This window comes from Heterocephalus glaber, unplaced genomic scaffold (genome assembly GCF_053883595.1).
Source record: "Heterocephalus glaber isolate CG9 unplaced genomic scaffold, H.glaber_assembly_v1.0 deba00001543, whole genome shotgun sequence".
NCBI classification, from domain to species: Eukaryota; Metazoa; Chordata; class Mammalia; order Rodentia; family Bathyergidae; genus Heterocephalus; species Heterocephalus glaber.
The window spans coordinates 8,814,771-8,837,204 of NW_028258336.1; the positions used below are offsets into that span (position 1 = coordinate 8,814,771).

The window sequence follows — 22,434 nt, forward strand, 5'->3', positions numbered from 1 at the left end:
GAAACCCCTACCTCTGGGCAGGAATTCTTTAAATGCTGAGAACTTGATTAGCTCCAGTCCAGTGGTCTGGTGGTCTGGTGTCCTGTGTGTCTTTGTAGTGTGGAACCAGGTGGCTGTCTGCAGTGGGCTGATTCGGTGATTTCTGCACGACTGGCGACCTGGGGACCACGTCTGCAGACCTGCCTGTCTGCAGTGGCTTCTTTGTCTCTCTTAATCAGTGCTGGTTTGAAATCCTGTTGATCTGCAAAGAGGATAGCTACTCCTGCTTTTTTGGGGGTTCCTGTTGCATGGAGCATTGTTTTCCACCCTGTAACTTTCAGTCTATGAGTTTCTTTTTGAATTGTGTTTCTTGTGTGCGGCATATTTTTGCATCATGTTTCTTGACCCATTCTGCCAGTCTGTATCTTTTGATTGGTGAATTGAGACCATTAACATTGATGGTTATAACTGATACATATTGACTTATCATTGTCATGACTTTTTCTTTTTGTTGGATTCTCCCCTTTTGCATTTAATTTCTTGTCGGGCCCAATGAATTCACTCTGATGGGCTTCCTGTGGTTGTGATCCTCATTGTCTTTTCCTAGGATATTGTCTAAAAATTTTGGAGTGCTGGTTTGGTATTCGTGAAGTTCCTAAGGTGCTCATTGTCATGAAAGTATCTTATTTCTCCATCAATTTTGAAATATAGTTTTGTAGGTTACATCAGTCTGGGTTGGACACTGTTTTCCTTTAGGGCTTGAAATGCATCACTCCAAGCTCTTTTTGCCTTGAGAGTTTGTGTTGAGAAGTCTGCTGTGATTCTGATGGGCTTTCCTTTGTACGTGACTTGTTTCTTTTCTCTTAATTGCTTTTAGAATTTTGTTCTTCTTTGGGGTTTCTGGGATCTTAACTATTATATGCCTATGTGTAGTTTTTTTTTTTTTAATCAAGGCTAGTTGGAGTCCTATATGCCTCTCTTATCTGTATGTCAAGTTCTTTTCCCCTGCTTGGGAAGTTTTCTGCCATCACTTGGGTGAATACTTTTTTATGTCATCTGCACTCTCTCATGTTTCTTCATTGACTCTGATCAGTCTTATGTTATTCTTTGCATCATCTACCAGCTGCTGGATTGATTTCTCGTGGTCCCTTACTATTTTATTTTATTTTATTTTTCAGTACCAGTTATTGAACTTAAGACCTTGCACTTGTCAGGCCAGTGGTGGAACCACTGAGCTAAATCCCTGGCCCAAGATCCCTTACTATTTTGAAACAATTTTCCTGGTCACTAATTGCAATTTTTATCTTCTGCATCTGAAATTCTGTCCTCATGTTGGTTCATTCTGCTGTGTAAACTTTCAATGAAGTTTTTAATATCCTTGAAATCTGTTTTCATCTGTTTTATGCATTGCATTTGTTTCCTATGTTGAGATTCCATCATGTTCCTCAGCTCCTCTATTTCTCTTTTTTCTTCAACCAACAGCCTTTATTTTTTGGCCCATAGCCATCCCTTCCTAAAACCACAGAGTCTTAAATCGAGTTTGGTCATTTAACCAAAGTTTCTGAAAAAGAACAAATGGAAAATAACATTGAATTCACAGACATCAATTGGGTCCTCAGGTACCAGTCCACATCTTTGTCCTGCTGTTGTCCCGGTCAGGTGACCAAAGGGCACAATCTTCAGTCTCTTTTTTACCACATCTCCTCAACCATTAGTGAGCTCTGACTTCTTGGAGATTCTAGAAAGTTTTACAGGGCTGTGGTGATGCTTCCAGTACTCATATTTCTTCTATATTTGTCCATGTTCACTTCTCCAGTACACTGGAAGCTTTGCAGAAAGTTGCAGCTTTCAAAACACCAGTAGTCCAGCGCTATCACACAGAACTTTCTCTCTTGGTACCTTCAACCTGGTCATGGAATCTCTGCAGACTGACTAGCCTCATCTTGCCTCAGAGAGGTGGGAGGAAAACAGCATCCATTCAAGTTGACATCTTTGGCTTGCAGGAAGTGAGGGTGAAGTGAAAGGAGGTTATTGTTTGGAAGGAGAGTCCCCTTCCATAAGAACATCAGGAATCTGGCCCTCTGGTGTCCTTTCTCTCCTTGGGAATCTGTGGCCCAGTAGGACCTTCTTTTTTTTGACCACTAGAACCTTCTGGAGGCTTACCAGGTCTCAGTCTTTTCAGGACTAAAAGCTGATCTAAGGCTGTGTGCTTCTGTGTCTTTTATAACACTGTTCTATAATATGACATGACATTATCGTTAAGCAAGTGAATGCAACAATTGGCTTTTTCTCTGGGTGGGTCTTCTCTACAAATATTTGTAGCTTTGTCCTTTTTTTTTTATTATTTAGGATTTCCTTTATTTCAGAGGGAGAGTCTTGCTGCACTGATTGTTGATATTCTCCTTCCTCTTCAGAAAGCTCCTCAGCTGCAATTTTCTGAAGTTGCTGAAGTTCCTATGTAGACAGTTCCTTTGAGTGTTCCTCCACCAGTTCCTTAACATCACCACTGTCTACCTGCAAGACTGTGGACTTTGCTATAGCAGCCCTTTTATCAGCACTGGCTGCTGATAAAATGTCTAGTCATGCTAAGAACCCCAGTTCTCACTTTAAAATTTTGAAACCACACCCTATTGGCACAAAATGTTTCACCATTATTATGCTTTGATGGATTATCCTTTACGAGATCGGCATTTATAGCCCTAGCTTTTTCACAAATTATAGATTCAGATAGGATATAACCTGTCATCAGCCTTTCATTTATCCACTCTAATAACAGCCTTTCTACCTGGTCTAATACTGTTGATCGAGACTTACTAATCTGAGTAACTCCTTTAGCTACACTAGCTTCTGTATACAAATCTTTTCTCTGTAAGATTGTTGAGATGGTGGATTTCGATGTGTTGTACATATTAGCGAGATTGGTAACACAAATGCCATTCTCATATTTCTCCACAATTTCCTTCTTCTTTTCAATTGTGATTGCTTTCCTGACCTTCACTTCCTTCCTTAGCTTCTTTTCTAGCTTTTTTGGGGGCCATTCTGATAGCAGTAATCGAAGCAATTATATAAAGCCCTGACTGAAATCATGTCCACAAACACCACATCTGGACTCAGACTGGCACTTACATAAAGTTTTCTGGCATCGAGTCTTTGTTTACAACCACACAAGCAGCTGGCACTCAGGAAGAAACTCAAGATGTTGGTCATTAAGTTAAAATTAAATTCTGGTGGTAACCCAAGTTTCTCTTATGTGAGGCTGGTCATAACTCGAGGGTCCACTGTGAGTAGAGCCAGGTGCTGTGGCACACACCTGTAATCCCACCTCTCAGGAAGCTGAGGCAGGAAGACAGCCTTGAGTTCAAAGCAGCCCTGGACTAAACGCGGATCCTGAGGCAGCAGCTGCAGTGGCAATGCCCCACTCCCAAGTCTCCTCTTTTTTTTTAATCTGTGTCCTCTCTAGATTTTTTAATCATGTCTTGCACTATGGGTGCAACCTCTGCTGTTATCTGAGAGATTATTTCTGATTTCATTTTTTCCAGATCCTCTTTTGTTGTCAGTTCAGGGAGTCCAGGTGGTTATCAGATTGTTACAACATGTTTCCCTTTGGGGTTGCTTTAGGTCTGGTTTTGATACTTGTTTACGTGTCTTGTCATTTCAGGGGTTGGGTATGCTGCTGGCAATTGCGCAGCTCACCTCCTCGGTACTGAGGGTGGTGGAATGGCAGCACAGAAGGCTCCTCCTCATCACTGGGGGCTGCTCTCTATTAATTCATGTTTTAAACTTGGAGCACTTGTAGAAAATTTTTCTTTTGTTGCTTTGGTTACATTTTCTTCTTTTTGGGGTCATTACATACCTTTCTTGGGTTTTTTTCCCCCCATAATTTATTTGTAAGGTTTTCCATTAATTTTTTTTTAACTCTATAAGTATTTGGGCATCTTTGATTGGGCCATCCTCTTGCTCTAATTTATTATGGATACCTTCTTTTCCCTTTCTCACAGTAATTCTGAGCCGAATTTGTTTTTCTCACTGAGTTGCACTTTGAGGGCTAACAATTTCAGTTTATACTCATTTTTTTCTGTATCTCAGGGAAGTATAATGCACATAAATTTCAGAGTTAGAGTCTTATTCTAATTGATGATGAAATTATTTTCTTTCTAGTATCTAGCATCATGAATTATAATTTAATAAACTGATTTTTTGTTTGGTTGAGGGAATTAGACGATTTTGTAAATGGAATATTTAGTTGAGTGTTAGGGAGGTGGATTTAGGGTAGAATGATATTCCTGGGTACAAAATATACTGAAATAAGGTTATCTTGGTGATCTACAAAAGGTGATTATGGAGGATGAAGGAAAGAAGAGTTCAGCAAAGTAAGATTGTACTTGAATATTATCATACCTATTCATAGACGTAACCCCCCCCCCCAGCCCCCAATCAAACCCAGGGCTTTGTTCATGCCAGGCAACTGATCAGCCAGTGAGCCGCACCTTCAGCTCAGGAATATAATATTATTAATTATTAATATGTAATATAATAATATTATTATTAATATTTTAAAAATCAGTTCTTCATTTTTAAGAGATGAGGTTTCACTATGTTGCCCAGGCTGGCTTCAAACTCCTGAGTTCAATGACCCTTCTGCCTCAGTTTCTGGAGTAGCTGGGACTGCAGGCAGGCAGTACCATCCTTGGTGGTTCTCATTTTAAAAGTATTGTTAAATATCAAAGGCAGGACTCATTCTACCTCACGGTGTGTATCCCATTGCCAAGGGACACCTGAAAGGGATCTTTACCTATTCACCAGTCAAGTGTGGAGCTTGACTAATCTTGTCAGAGTCTATCTTGTTATTCCTTTCCCATTCCTAAAAGGAAAAGGAATAGTATTATTCGTCCATTTGTTCTCTTCAGATTTGCAGATACTTTTAAGAATTCTCAGGCTCTTTTATATCATCAGTACAGTAGGGAAGAGGCCATACTGGGTTAGGAACCGTGCCATACTGTGGATACCTTCTGCTCCAGAGTCTGACTTGGGCCTCAATATTTTGAGATTAAGAACATCTGTACATGGCTTTTTCCTAATTTGTTTGCTTCTGTGGAATATTTTAAGCTATCGCCAGACAGCTTTATCTTCCTGAGGTTTCTGAGTGTTACTTCCTTGTGTTTTTCTCTGACTTCTCTGTTTCCTAAATGTTAGCATTCACTGAGTTGCTGCCTTTTGCTGTGTCTTTCCTATGTTATTTCTCAGAGATTTACATCGCTCCCATGTTAATCATTACCTCTCTTTATGGTTAACCATGACCTAACCCTGGCCTCTGATTCTGGAATTTTCTCAAGTTGAATGAACATTTTCACTTGGTATATTGGTTTGCTAGGGCTGCTGTAACAAAGTTCCACAGACTGGGTAGCCAGAACAACAGAAGTATATTGTTCACAAGTTGGGCATGGTGGTGCATGTCTGTAATCCCAGTTACTCAAGAGGCTGAGGCAGGACAATCTCAAATTCAAAATAGTGAGACCTTATCTCCCTCCCAAAAAAAGAATTCTGAAATCAAGAGGCTAGTAGGGCATGTTCCTTCTGAGAATTGTGAGGAAAGGATCTGTTCCAGGTCTCTTGTCTTTTATATATTTGTCTTCATGTTCATATTACTTTCTTCTGCACACATGTCTGTCCAGATTTTTCCTCTTATAAAGACACAGTTGTGTTGGATTAGGATCCACCCTAATGACTTCATTTTTAACTTGATTCTATAAAGACCCTCTCTCCCAATGAGTTCCCATTCTGAGGTACTGGAGGTTAGGATTTCAATATATGAATTTTAGTGGGACAGAGTTCCATCTATAACACTTGGCTATGCACTCATGCTGCAAATATTCTTTGCTACATGTCAGGGACTAGTCTAGGTCCTGGCAATATAGATATATGAGGCTCAGTATCTTCCTTCTTGTTAAGTACAAAAGATAGGGATTAATAAGCAGGCGTTTGCACTACTATGCAATATGTGCTCTCATGAATAAGAGAATATTACAAGGACACTTCAGTGCAACACCTGTCCCTGACCTGGCTAAGGGATGGCATGTCAGGGGAAATGATGCTTATACAGTACCTTTCCTAATAGAATGCAATCACCCATAATTACTTGCACTGCTTCTGCACCACACCCTCAGTTACCCAACCCTGGACCCCACCACCTAGTTAATCTTTCCACACCACCACTTACATTAAGTGAGCATCACAACTGAAATATGTCTGTCTCATTGCTTAGACTCAGTCGGAATTAGTTTGATGGGCCATGCACAGATGTTTTTTCCAGAGGCATCTAATTCTTCATCAGTTCCTCTATTAAGGGAAACCGAGGCAGTAAAAATTGAGTTGAAATAATGGTATAGAAAAGAATGGAAGGAATGGTAAAGATACTTGTTTTGAGGTCCTGCTTGACATTAAATTAAAACATTATCTTTAAAATTGAAAGATAAGCCTGAGACTGTTCAAGTGAGTGTATTAATATTTACTCAATTGTCATTGTTATTAAGGGGGCGGGAAATATCCATTTTATTTAAATAGGCTGTGTACCAGGCAAAACAATGTAAATTTATGGAAATAATATAATGACAATTACAAATGGTAGTCCAAACTGTGTTCTCTGTGTTTATAGAAATACAGTGTGTTATCAGTATCAAAGAGAGTGTGGCATGTGATTATTCTAAATACTAAATATATAAGCATTACCAGAAAGTTTTATATGATGCTCCAGAGCATGCTTGGCTTATTAGACATGCCTAACTTATTAATCAGACTTTATTTAGACAAAAATCAAGACTTGTTTATCCTGAGCACATGAAGGATAGAGAGCACCTGGATGGCTCAGGCTGTCAGGGCTCCAATTTGTACTTGAAAGGGCACTTGTGGAGGATGTTTCTCCAAGTCTCAGTTGCAGCCAACATAGTTTCTCAAACCCATGCTCCTCCTTCCTTGTGGGCTACCACCCTTTCCTGTTTCAGGGTTCTCCTTCCTCCCTGAGGTCATGTGCTTCTCCGTGGGACTTGGGAGAGGCTGTGGGGATAAATACGACACAGATTAACAAAGAAGCTTTTTTCAATGCTTCCTTTAGATGTTGCCATGCAACGTGTTTCTGGCAAAGGGCATTTAGGGGCCTTCTGGGAGCAAGGAGAAGTATTTTACAGCTCTTGAAAAGAGACACAAAGAAAATTCCTTTCACTGCTCTGTAGGAATGTACATGAGAATGTGTGATGTCTGGATTGGCTGCTGCTTTCTTTTTCCATTAAAATGACAAATCAGGGTCAGGGATTTAGCTCAGTGGTTCTGCCACCTGCCTTGTAGGCGCAAGAACCTGAGTTCGATCTCTGGTACCATACAAAACAAAACAGAACAAAAAACCCCTGACAAATCAGAAGTCTCCCACCTGAGATATGCCTTACATTTGGACTTCTTGTTCTGTGAGACAAGACATCCATCCCCTTACTGGTTAAGTCATTTTGAGCTGGGTATTTTGAGCTGGCAGATGGTGCACATTCGTGGATTCAGTAACATTATCATTTAAAAAGCAGAAAATGGGGCCGGGAATTTAGCTCAGTGGTTCTGCCGCCTGCCTTGCAAGTGCAAGGACCCAAGTTCGATCTCTGGTACCAAAAAATAAGAAAAATAAAAAGCAGAAAGTTAGGTGTTTAATATCTATGTCATTTGACTTAGCTAGTTTTGTTTGCCTAAATAACAAGTCAGTGTACTAAGATACAGTAAGTGTTTTCTCTCACACAGATGCTTGAGAACTTCAAGCTTATTTCACACCCCAAATAAGAAGTTGTCCTACGTATGTATGTATGCTAATTCAGACATGTGCTCCCAGATTTCACATCTCTTTCAGGTTCTTCTGATTCATCAGTTTAATCTTTTTCAGTATCAGTCACACCTTCTCTTCCTGTTCTTCTTGATCGAGATGTCTTACCATCTTTTGGTGACCTTCATTAATTGAGTACTTTATCATATATTTCATTCCTATTTCTTTTTTTTATTCTTATTTCATGTGTTGTGAGTATTGTCCTAAGAATGATTTATGTAGTATTAAAAAGAGGTTGCCAACCTAGCCCATAATCTTAATTTCCCCAAACACTAACAATCCAAATCCCTCTCCCTCTCCCTGCCCGCCTCCATTCTAATTTTCAGTCGGGTCCCAGAACCACTGACATTAAGAGATACAGAATACAGAAAAACTGTACATAATCTCTTGTATTTCCCTGGTATCTTTGCTAATGTCTCTTCTTTCTCATTTTATTTGAGTCTCTTTTTCCATAGTCTAGGTAAAGATTTTGTCAATTTTATCTTTTCATAAAACCAACTCTTCTGTTTTTCTAGTATATTTCATATATTGTTGTGATCAGTGTTATTTCCTTCCTTCTGTTAACTTTGGATTTAGTTTCTTTTCTTTTTCCGGTTCCTTAATGTATAATGTTAGATTTTTAATTTCAGATATTTCTGCCTTTCTAGTGTAGGCTTTTATTACTATAAACTTCCTTCTTAAAACTGCTATATTCTGTAAGTTTTATAAGTTGTGTTTCTATGTTTGTCTCAAGATACTTTCAAATTTCCCTTCTGATTTCTTCTTTGTCCTATTTATATTTGTCCTGTGTATTTTCCAGTTTTCTTCCTATTACTGATTTTTAAATTCATACCAGTGTGGTTGGAAAGATAGTCAATATGATTTTAGACTTCTTAAATTTCTTAACACTTGTTTTGTGGCCTCCTATATGATCTCTACTGGAGACTGTTCTATGTGTACATGAAAAGAACAAATATCCTGCTGCTGTTAGCTAGAATGCTGTATATATGTCTGATAAGTCCATTTGGTGTAAAATGTACTTGAAGTTATGTGTTTTCATATTTTTTGTCTGGATCCATTGTTGAAAGTGGGATATTGTAGTCCAACCCTATTATTGTATTGTAGTCTCTCTCTTCAGACCTGTTAATATTTGCCCTATATAGTTAGGTGCTCTGATATTAAGTGCATATACATTTATAATCATTACATCCTCTTTATGAATTGACTCATTTGTCTTATCTCTTTGATAACTTATAACATAATGTCTATTTTGTCTAATGTAAGGACATAATTTTTATTTCTTAGGGTGGTAGAAATCTACTACTTATCTAATCTGTGAACACCTTCTCCCTGTGCCCCATAAGTTACAGGAAACTTACGTAGTATCAGCATAATTGGAAGGAGAAGCCTTTTAGTCCTCCACGTTCTCTGACTACATTGCTATTCCCTGAATGCCCAGGGTCTCATTAGATCTTTGGGTGCTTGTCCCTGCACATGTCTGAAGAGATAGGTTGTAGTTATCTGTATGATTCCTTCATTTTCTTTTCTTTTTTTTTTTTTTGATTCCTTCATTTTCTACAGTTTCCTGAAATACTTTCATGCCTGTTGAGGGTGCCCAGAAGCCTTTCTGCTGTCCTTCTCTCCACTGAAGTGAAAACAAAACAAAACAACTCTCTATGGCTGTCCAGAGCCTTATCAGCCACCTATGCCAGATACCCCCAGGACACAGGGCCCGTAGTCCCTGTCATCCTACCTTGTGCCTGCTCAGGGCTTATTGTCCCTCTCTCTGGGGTCTACACCAATTGGTTTCCCTCTAATTTTCCCCACATCAAGCCTAAAACATGTGTTTCTGTTTTAGGAGGCATGAAACCTCTTGTTTTTTTTCCGATACCTGGGATTAAACTCAGGACCTTGAGCTTGCCAGGCAGGCGCCAGCACCACTGACCTAAATCCCCAATGAAACCTCTTGTTTTTGCCCTGAATTCTTCTATATGGCTAAGTGCATAAACTTTTGTAATTTAAAATCTTTCTGTTTCTTTGCCTTCTGCTATTCTGTTTGATTCCCAAGACAGTGTGCACAGCCAGTCTGTTAGAAATAGCAAAAAGAAGAGAAGGTAATAAAAGAAATTCAAAGAGAAATGTAAGTTAGTATGAAACATCAAAACAAAACACAAACTCCTGTGTGGTAGGTGTAATGGATCTGTATCCTTGCTTCTATAATGTGCGTGTATGTTATATATTTATATATAATTGCAGCACACAAATGTGCGCATATATAGTAATTGTTAACAAACTTGAAAATATGTCCCTTGAAATCATTTTTCTAGATTCACTTGCTGTAAATTGGAATTTGTAATGGATTAAAAAGACAAGAGTTAAATTATTTTGCTGACATGTGTACATATTTAAATGTGTTACCTCTAAAATAGGTACCTCAGGCTACTCTATATTTATTCCACTAATATTGCCATGCCCTTAATATTTCTGGATTTGTTCCTTTGGAATTATTCTCATTTTATAAAACACAAAGTAAAAAATGTTAGTAGTAAATTATTTTATCACTAAACCAAGCTCCATTCCTCCTGTTGCCACCCCACTGGTAAATGTATGGCTCAACTTGATCCATTTGTCTTCAAAAACATTCTTTTCTTAAACTTTTAAAAATTAGTACATTGGGCCAGGGATTTAGCTCAGTAGTTTCGCCGCCTGCTGCGCAAGTGCAAGGACCCAAGTTCAATCCCTGGTACCAAAAAAAAAAAAAAGAATTAGTACATGTTTGTAGTACATATGTTTATGGGGAACTGGTACATGTACATGGCACATCGTAATTCCTTGTTTTCATCCTCTTGCCCTTCCCTCCCTACCCCCTCTATCCATTTCTAGATCCCCTTCATTTTTTTTCTACATGTTTGCAGTACGTAATATCTTCATTCCTTTTGTGGAGTTGGTACAGGTTCATAATACATCTTAGTTCCTTTTTTCATCCCCTTTCCCTCCTTTCCCTCCTTTTCTTGATCCCCTTCTGATTTGACAAAGATCTATCTCCCTATTTCCTATCATCTGTCTTTTATTTTGCTCTTTCTTTATACTTTGGGTTTTTCGTGTAAAAGAAACCATGCAATATTTAAGCTTGTGTGTCTGATTCTTAGACACATTAACATTATGATCACTTAACATTCTGATCTCAAGGTGCATCCATTTTCCTACAAGTGACTCAAGTTTATTTTTCTATGGTGGAGTAGTACTCCATTGTGTGTAAATACCACCATTTCTTTATCCAGTCATCTGTTGATGGACATATAGGATGCTTCCAAGATTTACTAATTATGAACTGTGCTGCTATACGCATGGATATGCATGTATCACTGTAGTGTGATATCTTGAACTTGTTCAAAAGGATACCTAGAAGGGAAATAGCTGGCTCAAATGGAATTTTTAGTTTCAGTTAGTTTAGGAATTTCTGTATTGATTTCCATAGTGGTCCTAGTGGTTTACATGAACTTGATTTTTATAAACAATAGACAAAGATTTTCTTCCCATAAAGTCATTTAACTGAAATTCTAAAAACCTCTGAAATTAGTTTATAAAGAAAAGCTGAAAAATTGTCTTGAATAACAGCATCACTGGATAAGTGTACAATTGCTAAAGTGATTATTCTGAGGCAAACTACTTCTATTTGGATGAATACATATTGCTAGATTTCTTTAAACAGTGGCTCACAATTTGGAACACTTTTGCCGTCCAGAGGTTTGGCAATTTTGGGAGACATTTTTGGTTGTCTCAGTGGGTGAGGATGAATTCTTGGCATCTGGTAAATAGAAGTCAGCACTGGTTCCAAACATCATACAATGTTCAGGTCAGATCTGCACAAATAAGAATCATCTGACTCAAAATGTCAGTACTGTGAAGATGGAGAAATCCTGCTTTGAACAAATTATTACTTTTTTAATTCACATTTTAATATGCTTTAAAGTTTCTGATTTTACTAAATTATTGGGAAGGAATGAATTCAAACACCAAGAGTTTTGTCTAGCACTCAAGACCTCTTTGAGATTTTGTTTCTGCCTAAATGGTGGGGGTAGGGTGGGAGGGGAGGCCCAGTTCCAGCTAGAAACAGATGGAGAGTGGTACTGGGAAGCACACAGATTAATACCTAGGTTGAATTTTACCTAGCAGTCTTGGGATTTTTACCTCAGAGAGATTTTCTTCCCTAACAATAAGGACTAAGATTCCGCCTGACTTCTAATTTTCCAGAGACTGTAAGACCTTTACCGGGGAATAGGGAAGGTTCTTCCCATCACCTCCCAGCCCCACCCCTTACCTCGTCCTGGCTCTGCTGGTCTCCTAGTCCCTTTTTCGGAAGCCATCGTTGATTGCCTTTTCTGTTGTCCTCCATACTGCTCTTGGTCTCTGTCTCAACAACACTTTCTGCATTTCTTTGTGATTTTCATTTGTCTCTTCACTTGCCAATGCTGTACTGTTTTAATTATTGAAGATTTATAACGTCTTTGAATATGTAATAGTTTCTCCTCACTGGTCATCTTTCAGAGAAGACTGCTTTTTCAAGTTATTTTTGTCAGCTTATCCAGATAAACTAAGCAGCTTCTACGTGGCTCTTGTGGGTTGTTCTGGTTTTTTGTTTGTTTGTTTGTTTGTTTTCCTGCCTCTATTCCACTTGCACATAGAAGGACTTAGTGGGCCTGACGATGAGCTCCAAGTCTAGGAGCGGTATACCTTCTCTGAAGTTTGTGTATCTTCTAGGCTTTCTTCTTTTGGGTTTTTACTTCAGCATTGCTGTGGTAGGTGTAGTCCATTCCTGATCTGTTTTTTTTTTTTTTTGGTACTGGGGATCGAACTCGGGACCTTCCGCTTGTGAAGCGGGCAGCAGAACCTCTGAGCTAAATCCCCGGCCCCCTGACCTGTTTTTGACATTAAAGGGAGACACTCCCAAAAAAGTTCTTAGACTCATTTACTCCTTTTATATCTTGTATATAGAATGTCAGACTCTTTCAGGAAGTTAGCAGTGTCCCTAGAAGGATAAAGAATATGAAATGTTTGCAACAGTATCCATTTTTAATATGGTACACTAATGTGTTTACCTTTAGTAGAAGTTTGTTGCTCTACCAGTTTTTCCTATTAAATTTTTAGCATTTTAAATACTGTATTACTAAAAGCTTATCTTTATTTGCATTTATAGATCGTAAACTCCTTTCTGGTTTGTTTTTCTGAAGAATCCATTAGAAGAGCCTATAAATCTGGTGGAAAATGGCCTTCAGTGATCTTACATCGAGGACTGTGTATTTTTACGATAATTGGATCAAAGATGCTGGTGAGTGACTAAATTTCTTTTTTTTTCATTAAGTTTATTGGTACATTTCAGATATACAGTATAGTTACATTCATCATTGGGATCTTGTACCTTTACATGACATATCTTGGTTCTTATTTTTTCCCCATTCCCCTGCCCTCCCTTCACCCCCTCCACCCCTCCCTATTTACAAAGACTTTGTTTACATTTTTTCCTTTTCTCATATTTTTTCTTTTCCCTTCTTTTCTTTCCTCTACCCTCCCACTTTCCCTACTTCTTTACACCATTTCTTCCTATTTCACAATATCAATTATACATTTTGATCCTTATTTACACTTTTAGTTTTTCCCACCAGAGAAACTATTCGGTATTTACACATGTGTGTCCTATTTATTTCACTTAAGAGTATTACCTCAAGGTGCATCCACTAAGCTATGAATGTCTCTAGTTTTTCATTCTTTATGGCTGAGTAGTACTCCATTTTATAGAAAAACCACATCTTTATCCATTCTCCAGTTGATGGGCATTTGGGCTGTTTCCAAGTTTTAGCTATTGCAAACTGTGCTGCTAAAAACATGAGTGTGCTTATATCACTGTGGTATGATTCTTTTAATTCTTTTGGTAAGATACCCAGCAGAGGAATAGCTGGGTCAAATGGGACTTCTAATCCTAGTTGTTTGAGGTATCTCCATACTGATTTCCACAGTGGTTGCACCAGTCTGTACTCCCACCAACAATGAAGAAGGGTTCCTTTCTCCCCACAACCCCACCAGCATTTGTTATTGGTTGATTTCTTGATAGCAGCCATTCTTACCCAGTTCTGAGTTAGAATCTCAGCATTGTTTTCATCTGCATCTTTTGAATGACCAGTGATGTTGAACATTTTTTCATATGTTTATTTGCTGCTTTTACTTCTTTGTCTGAGAAATGTCTCTTCATTTCAGATGCCCATTTTTGAATTGGGTCTTTATATTTGGGGGGGGGTCTGATTTTTTTGACTTCTTTATATATTCTAGATAGTAGACCTTTGTCTGAGGAACAGCTGGTAAAAACTTTTTCCCACATTGTAGGTTGTCTCTTAGCTCTATTAGTGGTTTCTCTTACAGTGCAGAAGCTTTTTAATAAGATGAGATCCCAGTTGTTGATTCTTTCTGCTAGTTCCCATGCTACTGAGGTTTTGTTCATAAAGATTTTTCCTGTGCCAATGTCTTCAAGAGTTCTACCTAATTTATCTTCCAGCAGAGTTTAGTGTTTCTGTTTAAATATTTAGATCTTTAATCCACTTCGATTTTAGTTTAGAGGTTGGTGAAAGATAGGGGTCTAGTTTTAATCTTTGGCAAGTTGAAATCCAGTTTTTCCAACACCATTTATTATATATGAAGAGGCCATCTTTCCTCCAGTGAGGATGGTTGGCTCCTTTGTAAAACATGAGGTGGCTGAGTATATCTGGAGTTTTTTCTGTATCTTCTAGTCTATTCCACTGATCCTCAGGTCTGTTTCTTTGACAGTACCATCCTGTTTTTTTATCACAGTGGCTTTGTAGTATAGTTTCAAGTTGGGGATTGTGATATCCCCTGCCATGTCTCTGTTGCCTAGAATTGCTTTGGCTGTTCTAGGTCTTCTGGTTCCAAATGAATTTTTGGATTGTTTTCTCTAATTCTGTGAAATACACTGTTGGGATTTCAATCAGAATTGCATTGAATCTGTGTAGCAGCTTTGGAAGTATGACCATTTTCACTGTATTGGTTCTTCCTACCCAGGAACAAGGGATGTCTTTCCATTTTCTTATATCCTCTTCAATCTCTTTTTTCAGAGTGTTGTAGTTCTCAATGTAGCGGTCTTTTGCTTCCTTTGTTAGACTGATTCCTAGATATTTCATTTTTTTGGATGCTATTGTGAAAGGGATTGTTTCCCTAAATTCTCTCTCAGTGAGACTGTTATTTGTGTACAAGAAGGCTGTTGATTTTTGAGCGTTTACCTTGTATCCAGCTGCTCTACTGAATCTGTCAATTAAGTCTAGAAGTCTTTTGGCAAAGTTTTTTGTGTCTTCAATATAGAGTATCCTATCGTCAGCAAATAATGACAGTTTAACTTCTTTCTTTCCTATCTTCATTCCTTTTATTTCTTTCTCTTGTGTAATTGCTGTGGCTAATGTTTCCAAACTGTATTGAACAGAAGTGGTGATAGTGGACATCCTTGTCTTGTTCCTGATTTTAGCGTGAAGGTTTTCAGTTTTTGACCATTTAGTATGATGTTGGCTGTTGGTTTTTCATAGGTAGCCTTTATCAAGTTGAGATAAAGACACTCTATTACAATTTTCTGCAGGGTTTTTATCATGAATGGGTGTTGGATTTTATCGAATGCTTTTTCTGCATCTATTGAGATGATCATATAGTTTTTGTCCTTGACTCTCTTAATATAGTGTATTACATTTATTGATTTATGTATGTTGAACCATAAATCGGGATAAATCCGACTTGGTCGGGGTGTATGATCTTCTTGATGACCCTCTGTATTCTGTTTGCCAGTATCTTATTGAGGATTTTTGCATCTATGTTCATTAGGGAGATTTGCCTGTAGTTCTCTTTTTTGGTTGTATCTTTCCCTGGTTTTGGAATCAAAGTAACACTTGCTTCCTGGAATGAATCTGGGAGTATTGCGTCCCTTTCAATTTCATTGAAAAGTTTAAAGAGTAATGGTGACAGTTCTTCTTTAAATGTCTTGTAGAATTCAGCAGTGAAGCCATCAGGATCTTGGCTTTTCTTTGTTGGTAAATTTTTAATTACATTTTCCGTTTCACTGATTGTAATTGGGATATTTGGAATTTTATATCTTCTTTTAACTTTGGTAATTCATATGTATCTAGAAATCTGTCCATTTCTTTTGTGTTTTCCATTTTATTAGAGTATAGCTTCTCGAAGTAGGTATTGAAGATCCTCTGGATTTCTGTTGGATCTCTTGTGACTTCCCCTTTTTCATTCTTAATTGCATGGATTTGTGCCTTTTCTTTCCTTTTTTTGATAAGGTTGGCTAAAGGTTTATCAATTTTATTGTGACTAAATTTCTTAATCAAGGCTCATCTTTCCTCTTTATGTCAAATTCCCACCTTAAGGAGATTTCAGAAACAGAATGAGAGACCTTGTAACTTCACATTCCCTTATTACTAGTGACCAAGGAGGAAGTGCCATGGGTTTCAGTACAGATGCATACATAGATAGTCTACACAGATGCTCATTATAATGTTTATATAATGAAAATAGCCTAATATGCGGGAAGGAAACTGGTTAGTAAGTGATGGAACATTCCAACTTAGTAATCATTAAAAGTGATTTTACAGGGACAGTGGTCTTTGGTTTGATTTTGTCTTAATGCTCCTAAGGGAAATTAGGGTTACTGCCAACCCTAGTTTTGTCCATGGTGACTTTTAAATGGGAGAGCTGCAGCCCCCAGAGGGATATCAGAAAGAGCAGAGAGTGTTTTTTTGAACACCCCTGAGTGATTCTAAGATGTCACCTTTCTTGCCTTGCCCATTCATTAAAAAATCATTGTTTTGGGGCAGGGTATTTAGCTCAGTGGTTCGGTCCAGAGTTTGATTCCTGGCACCAAAAACAACAACAACAACAACAACAACAACAAATCATTGTTTTAGAAGAACATTTAATGCTATAGCAAGAAGTTTAAAATATATTAAAGGAAAGCAAGTTATAAAGCATTATATGTATTTCTTTTGTGGAGGTTAGTTATTTCTGAGTAGTAGAATTAGGCTTTTTTGTTTTGAATGTGTATGTGTATTTGTTTTGCTTTGTTTTGGCTTTGTGGTTTTTTTTCCGCTTGGTACCAGGGATCGAACTCAGGACCTTGCACTTGCCAGGCAGGCATGACACCACTGAGCTGCATCCCCGGCCCTGGTTTGTTGTTGTTTTGTCTAGGTCCTAGTGTTTGAACCCAGAGCCCTGTGCATGCTAAGCACGTGTTCTATCGTTGAGCTGTACTTTCAGTAATTTTACTTACTTATCTATGACAGTCTGTATTTTCTTAAGCCACAGCCAGTGTGTTACTTTTATAACTGTTAAGAATGTTTTAAATGTAAAACAAAGGTAAAAAAAAAATTTAAATAGGGAATCAGAGCATTTTTAGAGCTTACATGGACCTTAGATATCATTGAAACTAATACCTTGCTTTATAGTTGAAGAAACTTACACTCAGAAATGTGACCTTTCCAAGGTCATGGTTAGTGGATGGAAGAAAAGACTAGAACCTAATGTTTTCTTGTTATGATGAGTATTCTGGTATTTAACATATATTTTTGAGTTACACGTACTCACCACTATCTTGATTGTTTCTCACACATCAACCAGAAATCTCATGTCCACCAAATTCGGGAGGAAAAATGCCACCTCTTGGCATCTAACACAGTTAAATTATGTTCCAGCTGTTTACAGTGCTTTATGCAAAGACACGTTGTTTCAAGGTTGACATCCTTCTTGGGAGACTGCTAAAGACCAATTCTATTTCACTTAGATAGGTCCCCATAGTTTTGCCCTTGAGAATTGCCAAGGATATTTTAGCATCCCATAAATAAGCTTTACTGGTAGGGATAGAAAGTGACTATTTCCATAGTACCTTATTTTTTTCCCTGAGTCATAATAATACAGAGACTATATAGATATCTGACGTCATCTTTCTCTAAAGGTTTACAGTAGTCTTCATAAATTCAGTATTTAATTTACATACTCATGTTTTAATTGCTTAATTCAAATATTGATGTTTACAAAGTAAAGATATATCTTGCACACTGAACTCTTAACTATTTGAACATGGGAGCCAAGCAGATTTGGGTAGTTTTAAAAATAGAGCTATTCAGAAGAATAGAGCCCTTGTAATCCATATCTTGCTATTCACTGTCTCAAACGCAAGAACACAAGCAAGTTAGGCAATCAGTGTCCTCACTGAAGAGCCAAATAGACTTAGATGGTGGTGATTATTAGCATTGTCCTAGAAGTACAAAATGTTGTAATAGGAAATACTTCAGAATTTCACTTCCACTTGTAACCATAGATCAACTTTTTATTAGGAATGCTTTAATTGGAAAGCTGAGTAATACTAAATCAGAGATAGGAATGACAAGATGGTTAGGATAAAAGAGTCGTGGCAACTACTACAAACAATGCAATGAAGATGTGCCACAGAGAGGCATTAAGAAAGTGGGAACACATGTCTGAGGTTATGCTAACTTTAATCTTGGAAGAGGAAAGAGGGCATAGGGATGTATAATGAGAAGACCTACATTTGAAGTCCAGCACTACTATAGAATAGGTGATCTTGAGACTCACAGACTCAGTTTCTTTGTTAGTGAAACAAAATGAGAATAATATACCAGCTACTAGATAATATGCAGAAAATGCTCTGTTAATTTAGAAAGTATCCCAATACAAATGATAGTGGCAATTGTCACAGATGATAGAGGGTTTCATCTTTAAATACTTTTAATATAGGATATCACTTTAAAAATTGTTTTCTTTACATTTTTAAATTTCATGATCTAGCAGAGTTAAGAGGGTTTTATGTTGAGATTTACAACTTTATGAAAACCCAGCCAGGTGTAATAGGAGAGTGTCTTTCTTCTACTTAGTGTGGTATTGATCTCTGAGAGTCATCAGTAATTTTTCCTGGACCTCTTAGTTCAGTTTTATTTTGCTTTTCCTGAGAAGATCTAAACCCATGATCAAGGGCCAAGAATTTCAAGTGTATTCCTGGCTTTGGCCCTAATCTTACATAGCCTTGGGAAAGCTTGCTGCTATTCATTGATTTTCTGATTGCTGGAGAAGTGGGAGGCATGCATAGTTTATCTTGTGGAAAATTCCCAACTATAAACATTTAAAAGTAGCTTAATTAATACTTAAGATATGAGAGGATTTATTATGATTCTTAGATACGAAATGCCAGATTTTGAAATAATGCTATAGTGGCATTTTTGGCTATGGAGAAGTGAAAAGGGTTTTAATGATTAAAAGCGTTAAAAAAGAAAGAAACAAGCTGTGGTATGTATAAGTAAGTGTTCCTCAAGATGATTGTAAACTGCATGAACTGCAGACATGTAATAATAATTTAAAAAGCAATTCTCTTTGGTATTTGGGCAGTAATAGTAAGTTTCCAGGCTTGGTTGTGATCCTTCTTTGCAAGAAAATGGAACATACCATTTTGAACTTTTAATGCTTCAAAAGGTACTTGCAGCACATGTTTCCTTTCCTTCCAGCTTCTTCATTTTGTTGATGCTTGGAATCTTAAAGGGTATACTTTTTGATTTAGTACATGCTACTTAAGAGAACACTGTCATATTAGTAGTTGATGGAAAAGCTCATTAATATTCTATATGTATATTCAGCATTGTGCTTTCTCTGTCCTCTCTCTGGGGAACTCCTAGAAAAGAAGTATTAAGCTAATGATAAATCAGAATTTTGGTAATCTCAGGGGTGCAGACTGTCCATCTGCCTTCTCATCTTCTGCTTTCGTCTTGGCTCCATTTAGATACTTAAACTAATTCTGATGCCAAATGGAAGATACATAAAACTCTCATTAGCCTTTTGTCTCTGGGGAAAACAGAGAGCATTCACCTCTGAACTAATGCAACTTGTGGGATCAGAAAATGAGTACAAGTTAACTTTCAGTGTCATGGAGAAGTCCACTCTGTAATCCCCATATCAAGTCATTGTCCACAACTGACCCATAGGCAGCTCATGGAGAGAAGTCTGCTACTTCACGTGGAAGTAGACACTCTTTTCAGAGAGGCATAACTGCTGCAGAGAGAGAAGGCAGGAAAAGTGAACAACAGCCCCCGTCTCGAACATCATGCTAAAGCTTTGAATTTTACTTGCTCAGTGAGGCAGAGCTAATATGGTAGATTGGCTCAAGAGGCAGGGGAAAAGTCCCTAAAAGACCACAGCAGAGCACCTAGTGAGGATTCCAGCAGCCCCGAGTATAGGTGAAGAGAACTTGGTCACACACCAAAGCCCTGGTTCTTAACTCTTAACAGTTCATCAGGTCATCTCAGCAGCTTGAAACAAAAATTGTGTTGATAAATTATGATTTTATTTATGGGGTACAAAGTGATGTTTTGATGGATGTATACATTGTGGAATTATTAAATCAAGCTAATTGACATACCTGCCATTTCAAATTCTTACCTTTTTTCTGATGAGAACATTTAAAATTTGCATTGCTGGCAGTCTTATACAATACACTGTTAACTATAGTTACCATGTCATGCAGTAAATCTCAAAAAACAAATTTCTTCTAACTGAAATTTAGTGTCTTTTGACCAATTTGTCCTCCTTTCCACTCTCCCCTCAGCTTTTGCAACCACCTTTACACTTCTTCAGTGAGTTCTAATGTTTTAGATTTTTGCATATAAGTGAGATCATACGATATCTTTCTGTGCCTGGCTTATTTCATTTAGCATAATATTGTCATAATGTCTTCCCTGTTTATCCATTTGGTTGCAAATGACAGGAATCCCCCACCCCCCATAATGGGTATTGAGCCCACTGCCTCAAGCATGTAAGGCAAGCACTCTACCACTGAGGTATAACCCTTCCCCTTTTAAATATTATTCTGAGATAGACTCCTGCTAAGTTACCCTGGCTGGCCTTACACTTGTGATCCTCCTGTCTCAGCCTCCTGAGTAGCTGGGTTTACAGACACATACCACCACCACTACACATGCATTTTCTTTATTCATCTGCTGATGGACACCTAAGTTCACTCCATGTTTTGGCTATTGTAAAGAATGCTGCGATGAACATGAGAAAACAGATATCTCTTTAATGTACTGATTTTATTTTCTAGAAGTGGGATTTCTGGACCGTATGGTAGTTCTGTGGAACATCTGTACATTTTTCCATAATGGCTGTACTAATTTATATTTCCACCACAATTGTACAAGGGTTCCTTTCTCTTCTCATCTTCTCCAGAACTTATTATTTTTCATCCTTTTGATAAAAGCCATTTCACAAGTATGAGGTGATGTTTCATTATAGCTTTAATTTGCATTTCCCTAGTGATTAGTGATGTTGAGCATTTTTAATATGTCTGTTGGCCATTTTCTATGTCTTCTTTTGAGAAATATCTATTCAAGTCCTTTGTGCATTTTTTCCTGCAGATTTTTAAAAAATTTACATGCTGATACCACTCCCTAGGATTCTGATTCAGTGGGAACAGGGTCACTTTTTGCCTCTTGACTTTTACGTATTCTGGATGTGATTCTGCTGTGCTAGCAGGGTTGAGATGTACTGTAATAACAGTAGCAGGCTTGCTCAAGCTCACCGAGCACTTAAGCTCTTTGCATATAATTCATTTAATCCTCTCTGAGATACGTGTTGTTTTATGCCCAGTCCACAGATGAGGAAATGAAGTGCAGTACAGAGAAATAAAGTCAGTTGCTGAAGGTCACATATAAGCCAGAGTGAGAGCCAGGATCACAACATAGGCCTTCTAGCTCCAGAGTTTTGCTGAAATAGGATTTATTTTAAAAGCTAGGTATTGTGTTTTATTATTTGAAAATAACATTCAATTAATATTAACCAGCCTTTCTCATAATAATATTTTTATTTGTAGATCTTAAAAGTCACTCACAGGATCTTAAGAAAAGGTGTGTGCTGAAAATGTTAAATTACAGGAAAAAAATGACTTGTTTTAAAATTAATATTTTCTGCTTCCTGATCCAGCCTAGCATGCTTTTCCTGGCTTGTTTACTTTTTGCTACTATCAGAGAAAGAACAGAAGGATGATATTTGATTTCCCTCCCCACTGAGTCTATGAAAGAATAAAATAAATTTCTAATTAAGGAATCTCTGACACTTAAAAAACCCCTATTTTTAAACCATATATAAGAAGATTATTAATAACAGAAACATTTTATATTGCTTATAAAGGATGCAAAGGTGGTGATGTTGACACCCTTGTAGAGGCCTTCTTTTGGTATCAGTTTCATTACTCCTTATCTCATAAAAAATAAAAAATAAACATAGTATAGTTTATGTACTTAAGGTTTGTGTTATGCACTGATAGAAGAAATTCATCAAAGATTGATCAGTTCTAATTCTATGCTTTGGTCGCCAGTTCTGTGACAACTTTTATTTACAAAGACCCTTTGATACCTAAGTCCGTAGCAAGAGTTTCTTATGGCCATTTTAATTGTATATGGCAAGCAGATATCTTAGAAAACTTGCCATTGTAAGGAAAGAAAAGAATACTAATAAAAGAATGAATGTTTTCAGATCTATTCCCAGATAGCTGATTTTAAAGCTTTTCCAGGTTT

At 37.5% G+C, this 22,434-nt stretch overlaps 1 protein-coding gene across 4 annotated transcripts in view; it reads left to right on the plus strand.

The window, feature by feature from the left end:
* Elovl7 (ELOVL fatty acid elongase 7) overlaps positions 1-22,434 on the plus strand; it is a 93,455-nt gene that overhangs the window by 48,576 nt on the left and 22,445 nt on the right. For 3 of the 4 annotated variants that reach the window (XM_004862898.4, XM_021242943.2, XM_021242942.2), the window contains one exon: positions 13,008-13,139. In XM_004862898.4, coding sequence (XP_004862955.1) covers positions 13,076-13,139 — 64 coding nt within the window. In that variant the 5' untranslated portion in view covers positions 13,008-13,075. The remainder of the gene's footprint in view (positions 1-13,007; positions 13,140-22,434) is intronic. The other variant, XM_087189585.1, reaches the window with a different exon arrangement.